Raw genomic sequence first — 12,256 nt, forward strand, 5'->3', positions numbered from 1 at the left:
CTGTGCTTTGCTTTCCGGCCGGCACTGACACACTCAGTGCAGGAAGCTCTGACCAGCAGCGCGGACGCCGGGGGACGTGACAGACATCAGAAGGTGAGTATGTAGTGGTTTTTTTTTTACCTTTACATTGGTAACCAGGGTAAATATCGGGTTACTAAGCGCGGCCCTGCGCTTAGTAACCCGATATTTACCCTGGTTACCATTGTAAAACATCGCTGGCATCGTTGCTTTTGCTGTCAAACACAAAGATACACGCCGATCTGACGACCAAATAAAGTTCTGGACTTTCAGCAACGACCAGCGATATCACAGCAGGATCCTGATCGCTGCTGCGTGTCAAACACAACGATATCGCTATCCAGGACGCTGCAACGTCACGGATCGCTATCGTTATCGTTGAAAAGTTGCTCAGTGTGAAGGTACCTTTAGTCATGTTTCTCTGGCCTTATATAGTGATTTGCATTATGTTTCATTTGGTTTCACCCTGCCCTTCAAGTGGCCAGCTTTCAAGATAAGATGAGACCAAGATATCAGTCAAACATCAGACAATGGGCCATAAACCCATAGATACATAAAAGCCCCACAAGGGTTAGATAAAACTACCACAGACAGAGGTTAAATAAACCTTAGGGTACCGTTACACTATACGATTTACCAACGATCACGACCAGCGATACGACCTGGCCGTGATCGTTGGTAAGTCGTTGTGTGGTCGCTGGAGAGCTGTCACACAGACAGCTCTCCAGCGACCAACGATGCCGAAGTCCCCGGGTAACCAGGGTATACATCGGGTTACTAAGCGCAGGGCCGCGCTTAGTAACCCGATGTTTACCCTGGTTACCATTGTAAATGTAAAAAAAAAAAAACACTACATACTCACATTCCGGTGTCCATCAGGTCCCTCGCCGTCTGCTTCCCGCACTGACTGTGTCAGTACCGGCCGTAAAGCACAGCACAGCGGTGACGTCACCGCTGTGCTCTGCTTTTACTTTACGGCCGGCGCTCACAGTCAGTGCGGGAAGCCGCTGGCGGGGGACGTGACAGACATCGGCCCTGCGCTTAGTAACCCGATGTTTACCCTGGTTACAAGCGAACACATCGCTGGATCGGTGTCACACACACCGATCCAGCGATGACAGCGGGTGATCCAGCGACGAAAGAAAGTTCCAAACGATCTGCTACGACGTACGTTTCTCAGCGGGGTCCCTGATCGCTGCTGCGTGTCAGACACAGCGAGATCGTATGTATATCACTGGAACGTCACGGATCGTGCCGTCGTAGCGACCAAAGTGCCACTGTGAGACGGTACCCTTAATGTTTTACAATAGTAAACAGAAACTTAAAACTGTTGAACTGAAAGGTCTTCAGACAATAAATAATCAGCTCTCAAGATTGTGTCACAATGAGCATTGTCTGTCTGTAAATGTATGACAAGAAATGCTGCTCTGTAATGGTCTAAATGCATTCTCTATATTTCAAAATGGACTCAAAATAGCCATTTTTATATTCACATTACACCTGTATATAATTATATATGTACAGACGGTATAACCTGGGCATCTCCTGTATATGATGATATATCTACAGCTGGTATAACCTGGGCATCTCCTTTATATAATGATATATGTACAGCTGGTATAACCTAGGCATCTCCTGTATATAATGATATATGTACAGCCGGTATAACCTGGGCATCTCCCGTATATAATTATATATGTACAGCCGGTATAACCTGGGTATCTCCTGTATATAATTATATATGTACAGCTGGTATAACCTGGACATCTCCTGTATATAATTATATATGTACAGCCGGTATAACCTGGGTATCTCCTGTATATAATTATATATGTACAGCTGGTATAACCTGGGCATCTCCTGTATATAATGATATATGTACAGCCGGTATAACCTGGGCATCTCCTGTATATAATGATATATGTACAGCCGGTATAACCTGGGTGTCACGATATGGTATGAAATATCATATAAGTAGTTTCTCTTGCTAGCAAGCTGTGGGCTAAAAAAAAAAAAAAAACCCTTCCCTTTCACTCAGCCAAGAGCTGCCTTGTCAATGTACATGGGGGAAGAGAGTTTTATTGACGAAAGGTATTTACGACCGGCATTTCCTGTAGTTTTAACTGGATTAGAAACTTCTAGAACCATGCGGTCCTTTGTTCCATTTTTGTAAGATATTAGGCAGACGATGTAAGATAGGAGAATGATAAATACATATCCTTGATCTCCATCGAAGCATCTACCCATCACTCTAAACACAAACGTCTAACTCCATCGGGTGAAGAAGTAGGGATTGCTCTGTAAATAATAGGACATATTTGATCTCATTAGAAAGCCCACGTTAATCCGAGATGAATGCTGGGTATGGTACGTTTATGACATGTTCTGGAGCGAAGTTACGGGCATCAGATATATTTAATGCACAGTGAGTAACCCTGACGAGAGAGGAGGGGTTGGAAAAACCAGCCCTTTCTGTGAGGTCACAGGCTGTAGGTTATAAAGTTGCTGGCAGGCTTCCAGGGGGGAGTTGTGAGTTTTTACCTGAAGCGACCAGACTGCGAGTGCAAATGCACTGGGATAGATGGAAAGTTCTCCTAGCCTGTTGCCTGCAATGCAATGATCTGAGAATATGTGAGTGTTATCTTTTCTTCATTTAATCCTTTTATTTTCATAATTACCTTGTACATATTTGCAATTGTCTCATTTGTAACATCTTTGTAAAATATTTTGATAAAGCACTGCCTAACCTTTCTGGGGTATAATATTTAATACTAGTTCGTTCTTTATGCTCTAAAAACGTACCCTGTCTCTTGAAGGGAAATGACGCTACTGTTTTTGGGTTAGCTCCGGACCCGTTTGATCGGAGCTGGTGGCAGCAATACCGTGTACAGGCCGTTGGGTGTCACTGCAGCCACTGCGGCTTGATAATTATTGTTCCTGCCCGAGCGGGAGTAGTTATCGCCTCGCTGCAGCGTGCCCAATAGCCAGTACATAGCAGGCAGCCTTTCTGGCGACTAATTACCCTAGGTGCAGTACCTAATCTGACCTGACGGTAAGGGGGGCGCCAGAGAGCTGCAAGGTTTAAGTGGAACTGTAAGTGGGATACACAAATCCCTGCAGTTCATGGTATATTTAAGAGCAGTGGGATACCTAAAATAAGCCCCTGCTGTAACCTAAGAGGTCATTAAACTTGTGTGTGTTTTTTTATTACATTGTGGCAGTGGAGGGATAACTAAGATAAGCCCCCTGCACATGTGATAGCCATCTGTTGGTCTAAAGTCACCCCAATCCGTGACATATTGGGGGCAGTGGTCAGGAATCCCTGTGGATTTCGTGACAAACTGCTGGCCGCGGCTAAGGGATCTTGACAGTCACGGTGTGAATCGTGGTATAACCTGGGCATCTCCTGTATATAATGATATATGTACAGCCGGTATAACCTGGGCATCTCCTGTATATAATGATATATGTACAGCCGGTATAACCTGGGCATCTCCTGTATATAATGATATATGTACAGCTGGTATAACCTGGGCATCTCCTGTATATAATGATATATGTACAGCTGGTATAACCTGGGCATCTCCTGTATATAATTATATATGTACAGCTGGCATAACCTGGGCATCTCCTGCATATAATTATACATGTACTAGATGGTGGCCCGATTCTAACGCATCGGGTATTCTAGAATATGTATGCATAGTGTATAGCACAGCCCACGCAGTACAGCCCACGTTGTATATTGTGCAGCCCATATAGTATATTGCGCAGCCCACGTATTATACTGCGCAGCCCACATAATATATTGCCCAGCCCACGTAGTACATTGCGCAGCCCACGTAGTACATTGCGCAGCCCACGTAGTACATTGTGCAGCCCACGTAGTATATTACGCAGGCCACGTAATATATTGCACAGCCCACGTAGTAGATTGCGCAGGCCACGTAGTATATTGCGCAGCCCATGTAGTATATTGCGCAGCCCACGTAGTATATTGCCCAGCCCACGTTGTATATTGCCCAGCCCACGTTGTATATTGCCCAGCCCATGTTGTATATTGCCCAGCCACATAGTATATTGCGCAGCCCACTTAGTATATTGCGCAGCCCACGTAGTATATTGCGCAGCCCATGTAGTATATTGCCCAGCCCACGTTGTATATTGCCCAGCCCACATTGTATATTGCCCAACCACATAGTATATTGCGCAGCCCACTTAGTATATTGCGCAGCCCACGTAGTATATTGCGCAGCCCACGAAGTATATTGCGCAGCCCACGTATTATACTGCGCAGCCCACATAGTATATTGCGCAGCCCATGTAGTATTTTGCGCAGGCCACGTTGCATATTGCGCAGCCCACGTATATAGCAATGTGGGAATGATATCACTGTTATAAAAAAAAAAAAAGAATTAAAATAAAAAATAGTTATATACTCACCTTCCGTTGGCGCCTGGATCCAGGAAGCAGTTACCGACGTTTGGGATCCACCGAAGCTCCGCCGAGCCGCTGGCGCCGGCCACCATCTTCCTTTGCCAGGATGTATTGCGAAATTACCCAGAATACTTAGCGGTCTCGCGAGACTGCTAAGTCTTCTGGGTAATTTCGCAATACATCGCCGGGAACGGAAAATGGCGGCCGGCGCCAGCGGCTCGGCGAACTACGGAGGGTGAGTATAGCAGGTTTTTTGTTTTTTTATTATTTTTAACATTACATTTTTTTACTATTGAAGCCGCATAGGCAGCCTCAATAGTAAAAAATTGGGGACACACAGGGTTAATAGCGGCAGTTAATAGCGCTCCGTTACCGCCGGCATTAACCCTGTGTGAGCGGTGACCGGACAGCGTATGCGGGCGCCGGGCAGTGAGTGCGGGGAGTAAGCGGCCATTTTCTTCCGGACTGTGCGAGTCGCTGATTGGTCGTGGGCGTTTTGCCACGACCAATCAGCGACTTGGATTCCATGACAGACAGAGGCTGCGACCAATGAATATCCGTGACAGACAGAACGACAGACAGACAGACAGAAAGACGGAAGTGACCCTTAGACAATTATATAGTAGACAGCTGGTATAACCTGGGCATCTCCTGTATATAATTATACATGTACAGCTGGTATAACCTGGGCATCTCCTGTATATAATGATACATGTACAGCTGGTATAACCTGGGCATCTCCTGTATATAATTATACATGTACAGCTGGTATAACCTGGGCATCTCCTGTATATAATTATACATGTACAGCTGGTATAACCCTGGCATCAGCTCCCATAAGTTGTTCATCTTCTGGTATGCAGTGCTGGTATAACCTGGGTGCAGTCTGGTAGATCATCTTTGGCTTCCGTTGTCTCCTTCCGTTGTGTCTTTTGCACTTGTCAGATTGTGGAGATGTCACGATATAAATATTCATTGGTTTTGTTTATTTTTAACTTTCCTGCTTTGTTTACTGTAAATCTTCACTTGTTTTGATGATTTTTGTATTTAAAGGATCCTGTGATAGAAATCCTCTTCCTCCTCGTCCTCTTCTTCTTCCTCCTCCTCCTCTTCCTCCTCCTTTTCCTCCTCCTCCTCTTCCTCCTCCTCATCCTCTTCTTCTTCCTCCTCCCCTTCTTCTTCCTCCTCCTTCTCCTCCTCCTCTTCCTCCTACTCCTCCTGCTCCTTCTGGGGCTGCAAGCATTTCTGTTCCTGGGTAATCTGGGTGACAGCCTTTATAGTGGACAAGTAGGATGTCTGTGTCAGACAAGCTCAGACTGATACACTGCAGTTCCATTGGAGTTACTGTATTGTTTGATGGAGCAGCGCTGCAGTGTAAAGCATGACTTGAAGGCCTAATGGAGCAGCGCTGCAGTGTAAAGCATGACTTGAAGGCCTAATGGAGCAGCGCTGCAGTGTAAAGCATGACTTGAAGGCCTTATGGAGCAGTGCTGCAGTGTAAAGCATGACTTGAAGGCCCAATGGAGCAGAGCTGCACTGTAAAGCATCACTTGAAGGCCTAAAAGAGCAGGGTTGCAGTGTAAAGCATGGCCTAACTCCAGAGAAAAACCCTTCCTGATGCCGTTTTTAGAGAAGACTCTGAGTTCATGGGGGGACACAGACAGAAGGGGCCCTGTATATGAGTCCAGTAGGTTGTAGTGACCCCCTGACCTCTGGGGCCCTTGCATGGTGGACGCAGACAGAAGAGGCCCCTGTGCATGAACAATATATGGCCCCTTTACAGGCCAATAGTTCCTGACCATGCACAATTCCACCTGCTTGGTAGGTGATGTGGCCCCTGACCTCCGGGCCCTTGCACACGGTTGCACCAATGGTTGAGCTCTGTGGACACTTGACGTCCCTTTTGTCTTCCCCGCCCAGATCCTCACCTACCAGTACCCGCAGACGATCGTGGACGACGAGCGCTTCGTAGGGCGCCTGAAGTGGAACGGGAGCAGACGCACGGATGACTTGCAGGACATGTCCGTGCTCATCTCCAACGTGTCGTTCGATCACGCGGGGACCTACATGTGCAGCGTCAACCGCACGCTGATCTTTGAAAGCCACGAATACAACACCAACGTCACCAAATTAATGGACATCACAGTGGTGAGCAAAGGTGAGTGACAGCACAAAACTGGGGGAACATGGAGTTTGTGGAGACAATCAAAAACCATGAGTTGTTCAAGCGTTTTTTGGGGGGAAGTTTTTGGAGGAGTTTTTTATTTATTGAAAAGTTTTGGAAGAGTTTTTTCTCCTCTCTTTTTGAAGCCTTTTGATTGGAAAACGCCTGGTTTGCAGAGGCCTTCTGCTGGAATCACGACTTAGAAGTCACCTGCACTTTCTTTTTTGCCCACCAGAAGTTTTCCAAAACCTTTTCAGTAACAAAAAAAACCTCCAAAAACTCCTCCTATGAAAAGCAAAGTGAAATTCCCAAAAATAAGAATTGAAAAGGTTTTCAAAGAGATTTTGAAGCAGTTTTTAAGGAGGATTTTTGGAAAGTTTCATGTAGTCTTCATGTACTGTTGATGGCTCTGGGGTTCTATCTATTTATGTACTGAAGATGATTTTGGTTACGTATTCATGTACTGATGATGGCTCTGGTGTTCTATCTATTTATGTACTGATGATGATTTTGGTTACGTATTCATGCACTGTTGATGGCTCTGGTGTTTTATCTATTTATGTACTGATGATGATTTTGGTTACATATTCATGTACTGATGATGGCTCTGGTGTTCTATCTATTTATGTACTGATGATGATTTTGGTTACGTATTCATGTACTGATGATGGCTCTGGTGTTCTATCTATTTATGTACTGATGATGATTTTGGTTACGTATTCATGTACTGATGATGGCTCTGGTGTTCTATCTATTTATGTACTGATTATGATTTTGGTTACGTATTCATGTACTGATGATGGTTCTGATGATGAATATGATGAATTGATCGATAAGACTCTGTCTCCCGGCACAGGTAACAGGGATATCGCGTCCATAGTGTCGGAGATCATGATGTACGTCCTCATCGTAGTGCTCACAATATGGCTGGTGGCCGAAATGATCTACTGTTATAAGAAGATTGCTGCGGCCGGGGAGGAGCAAGTGCTGGAAAACGCGTGAGTGCGAGACCAGGAGACTCTGAGACTACATGTAGTATATATCTGATATATATTAACTATCAGACAGGACCTCATGTCTGAGACTTAGGGTACTGTCACACAGTGCAATTTTGATCGCTACGACGGTACGATTCGTGACGTTCTAGCGATATCGTTACGATATCGCAGTGTCTGACACGCAGCAGCGATCAGGGACCCTGCTGAGAATCGTACGTCGTAGCAGATCGTTTGGAACTTTCTTTCGTCGCTTGATCACCCGCTGACATCGCTGGATCGTTGTGTGTGACAGCGATCCAGTGATGTGTTCGCTTGTAACCAGGGTAAACATCGGGTAACTAAGCGCAGGGCCGCGCTTAGTAACCCGATGTTTACCCTGGTTACCAGCATAAACGTAAAAAAAACAAACAGTACATACTCACATTCCGGTGTCTGTCCTCCGGCGTCTCAGCTTCTCTGCACTGTGAGCGCCTGCCGGCTGGAAAGCGAGCACAGCGGTGACACGGTGACGTCACCGCTGTGCTTTCCGGCTATGGTGCTTACACAGTGGAGAGAAGCAGAACGCCGGGGGACAGACACCGGAATGTAAGTATGTACTGTTTGTTTTTTTTACGTTTACGCTGGTAACCAGGGTAAACATCGGGTTACTAAGCGCGGCCCTGCGCTTAGTTACCCAATGTTTACCCTGGTTACCCGGGGACTTCGGCATCGCTCCAGTGCCGTGATTGCACCGTGTGACCGCAGTCTACGACGCTGGAGCGATACTCATACGACGCTGCGACGTCACGGATCGTGCCGTCGTAGCGATCAAAATTGCACTGTGTGACAGTACCCTTAGGGGTAGCACTTTCTATTGTCCCAGGTACAAGATTGCTGGAAAGTCAGATTATCCTCCATTACATACACCAGAAGAGTCCCATAGATTTGTTAATATGTATCGCCATCTAGTGGTAATACTGTGCACTGCCTGAAAAAGAAGGGCATCATAGATTTGTTAATATGTATCGCCATCTAGTGGCAATACTGAGTATTGCCTCAAAAAGAAGAGAACCATAGATTTGTTAATATGTATCGCCATCTAGTGTTCATACTGAGTATTGCCCCCCAAAAGTTAAAATTTGAAGATTATGAATCGAATCCTGAGTCATTTTGAAACATTGAATATTCCAGATTCTCAGAAATTATATTTATAGAGTACCAGGGTAACTAAAATTTATTTATATATATATAATTTTGTCCTACATGAAAAGTTATGAAACTTTGAAAATCACTTTGATTTGGGATTTTTTGTCTTCATTCTAGTAAAAAATTGCGTGCAAGTGGCTTTTCCTCATACTATTTGCTTTTTTTCACTGCATTGATATCAGAACGTACTCACTTGGAGTACAGATGATGGCAGTGATGGGTCAACACCTCTCTCCTCTGAGTGTTTTGCTTATTGAAACAATCTCCTGCAGCAGAGTTAGTGGTACTCAGGATTTAAGCTGACCCATCATCTGTACTCCCTATGAGTACACTTTGATAACAATGCAGCTGAAGGCAGGAGAAAAGAGCTGTCTTCTTCACATGGCACCAATTATTTTCTATGGTGCGTCTAAAAAAGCCACCACTAGAGGGAGCTCACTGCACAGTGCGTTATTATAGCATTCAATGTACAAATATGACTGCTATTGAGCTCCCTCTAGTGGCGGCTGCAGGTAGTCAGAATTTATTATGTGTCTATGCAAGGAATATGGATAAAAACAAATATGTAAAGAATTATTAAGAAATTATTCAGCATAAAATCTGAGATTTAAACATTTTACAAAATCACATTGAGATTGGCTTCTTTGATTTTTCCAAATATATAAATTGTGTTGTCCACCTTTTTTTTGCATTGTATTGTACAGAATTTGACTCATTTTCTACTTATTTTCCTTATTTTCACAGTTCAGATTATTTAGCAATAACCACTGAAACTAAAGATAATTGCCTAGGAGTGCAGCCGCAGGAGTAGGGGGACCCAGGACAGTGACACAGGGAAACCAGGTAAGTGGCCGCCGAATTCTGTGTAGCAATAGGGGGTGCAGAGGTAGCACCCAGTCCTTAGTGCATGAAAGAGCCTAATGGCTCCTCTGGGGTAGGGCTTTGCGAAAAGTGGGCGTTTTGGGGGGGTTTTCAGACTGGAACCTTGTGATGCAGAAAAACGAGGCCTATAGGGGTTAATTAAGGTGCACTTCCCCTTTAACTGTAATATTTTCAACAGCTGGAAGAACAGGTGGAGCCAGGAGCAATGAAACAATGCTGGGAGGACCGAAAACTGTAACGGGTCACAATTCAGCCCGCCACCGCCAACAACACCGCCACCGCCACCACCCTATCCTGTCTCCACCAAGATCTGCTCCAAATCGCTTTTCTATGCCAAACAGCGTAAACGACGTGGACAAGACTCGGCTCGCTTCCCCCGGGTCGCGCACATATGCAATGCTCCTTAGCTTCATCATTGCCCTCACCAGCAATGAAGTGGTTAAGGAAATGTACTGAAAAAAAAAGCTTCCGTGGAAAGTAATTGCGTTGTAATTGCTTGATGCTTTTTTGGGGGGAGGGGGGATAAGGGGCTGCATTCACAGGAGATGATCAAATGAACCGGAAAACAAAAATATCTATTTTATTTATTTTTTACATATATTATTCGACATGCGGCGAGCAATCTAAGGGGCATGTTTAATATTCCGTGCATGTCGCTCCTGATGCATATCCTTTATATTTTTTATCTGCTGCTGCTGCAAAAACACATAAATGCGCCTTGTCTTGCATATGCTCAGCCGCGTAGATGGGGCGTTCACTCTCACAGTAATGTCAAGCAACATGCTGCAAGGTGGTCTGGCATTCGATGAGTTAAACCCCCGCACATTCGAAGCTTTAATTTTAACGCTGGCGCTCGGGACAGTAATTACCTGGAGATGATCGTTGGAAAAAGAAATGGATAGAACTCACTCGGCTCTGCTGTTCCAGTGTCCGCCATTGGGGTGACATTTTGAATGTGAACTATGGGATGCAATCCAAGTGTGGTTACCCATCTCCTGCTGTGCACTGGGTCTGGGAGGGAAAGAAAAATGGGTTTAATGACTTTTTATCAAAGCATGTTATTTATTTTGTAATACAGAATAAAACACAAAAAAGAGAATACATTAGATTCTATTATGTATGATTGAAAGAGGAAGATTTGATCCGGCTGCTCCTCCTCCTCTGAAGCTTGCAAACGCATTTTAAGCACCGCAAATTTCGCATCTATTAATAGATTAGGAAATATCAATTTCTGCACTATATATTTTCACCACTAGATGGCACTGTAGAGTATTGTGCAATGTGTGGAGGTGCACTCTCCTCAACAGCACACCAGGTGGTCAGGCAGTGTATTGTACTTGAAATATATCACTTTAGGAAATATGGAAGGTGGAAAAGACCCCTTTAGGGACCCTTTGAAAATAAAAATAAACATTAATAAAATAAAAAATTAATAAAAAATAAAATTATTTAGTTAAAAAGGATGCACATTTTGACTTCTCCTTAGCAATATATCACTTTACTAAATAATAGGGTGGAAAAGACCCCATTAGGGACCCTTTCCGTTGAGAACAAAAATTAATACAAAAATAATGAAAAATAAAATTCCTTCTCTTAAAAGGATGTGCATTATGATTTCTTATTGATTTCAATGGGAATTATGTAATTACGATAACTCATTGACCACGATTCTTAATTGTCAGTGGAGTGGGCAATAAGCCAAACATTGGTGCCATCATAATGAATGATAACCCCAAACTGATCAATTTAGTAAACCTTTTAGGTTTTTCAGCCAAACTCTCTTTTGCACAAGGCGTATTAAAAATCCCTTAACCTAATTAAAGGACAACTCCAGGCCACAAAATGAAGGTTGGACTGCAATTAATCACAATGTATAATTTCCCCTCATTATACTCTCGGGAGCTTTTGAAGCTGAGATCCGCTGTTCTGTGAGGTCCTCGCTCTGGAACTGCTCCATTACTGACTCCATGACTTTGCAGAGAAACTGTATAGTTAGTTATGGAAGGAGAATAATAGTGACCACCTGATTGTCGTGACCCAGGGATAGAAATAGAGACAAAAACTCTACTGTCCAACATAGCAACCTCATGATAGTGCTGTCCCTGAATTCCCATCTGGTGATCACTGGGTATCTTTGATGAGCTAGCGATCATATTTCATGATATAATGGTTATCCCTGGTGGTCTAGGGGTTTAGTAGGTATCCCTGGTGTGCTACTAGTATCACATGTGATCCTGCTGCCAGTGTCCGGCATTACTGACAGAATTTCTCCATCTCTAGTGACCTCAATAAATGTCCCTGGTGGTCCAGGGGTTTAATAGCTATGACCACCATCTTGTGATGACCCCAAAAATTCACTACAACATGGTGACCCAATTATGGGGTGCAGAGTCTTGCTCCTAACTGGTGATTTTTTTTTTCCTATCCTCAACCGGTGATTACTGGGTATCATTGAGGTTCTAGTGAACATTTGGAGGCTGTGATTGTCCCTGGTGGTCCAGGGGTTTAACAGTTATGACCACCGTTTTGTGATGACCCAGTGATAGATTCCTTTGAAAAAATATCACTACAA

General features: G+C 44.2%; 1 protein-coding gene across 1 annotated transcript in view; it reads left to right on the plus strand.

The window, feature by feature from the left end:
* SCN1B (sodium voltage-gated channel beta subunit 1) overlaps positions 1 to 11,233 on the plus strand; it is a 64,897-nt gene extending 53,664 nt beyond the window's left edge. The window contains exons 4-7 of the mRNA XM_077260183.1: positions 6,376 to 6,613; positions 7,476 to 7,617; positions 9,547 to 9,645; positions 9,863 to 11,233. Coding sequence (XP_077116298.1) covers positions 6,376 to 6,613; positions 7,476 to 7,617; positions 9,547 to 9,613 — 447 coding nt within the window. The 3' untranslated portion in view covers positions 9,614 to 9,645; positions 9,863 to 11,233. The remainder of the gene's footprint in view (positions 1 to 6,375; positions 6,614 to 7,475; positions 7,618 to 9,546; positions 9,646 to 9,862) is intronic.
* Positions 11,234 to 12,256: the final 1,023 nt, after the last annotated feature.

Source organism: Ranitomeya variabilis, chromosome 4 (assembly GCF_051348905.1).
Source record: "Ranitomeya variabilis isolate aRanVar5 chromosome 4, aRanVar5.hap1, whole genome shotgun sequence".
In the NCBI taxonomy this organism is placed as follows: Eukaryota; Metazoa; Chordata; class Amphibia; order Anura; family Dendrobatidae; genus Ranitomeya; species Ranitomeya variabilis.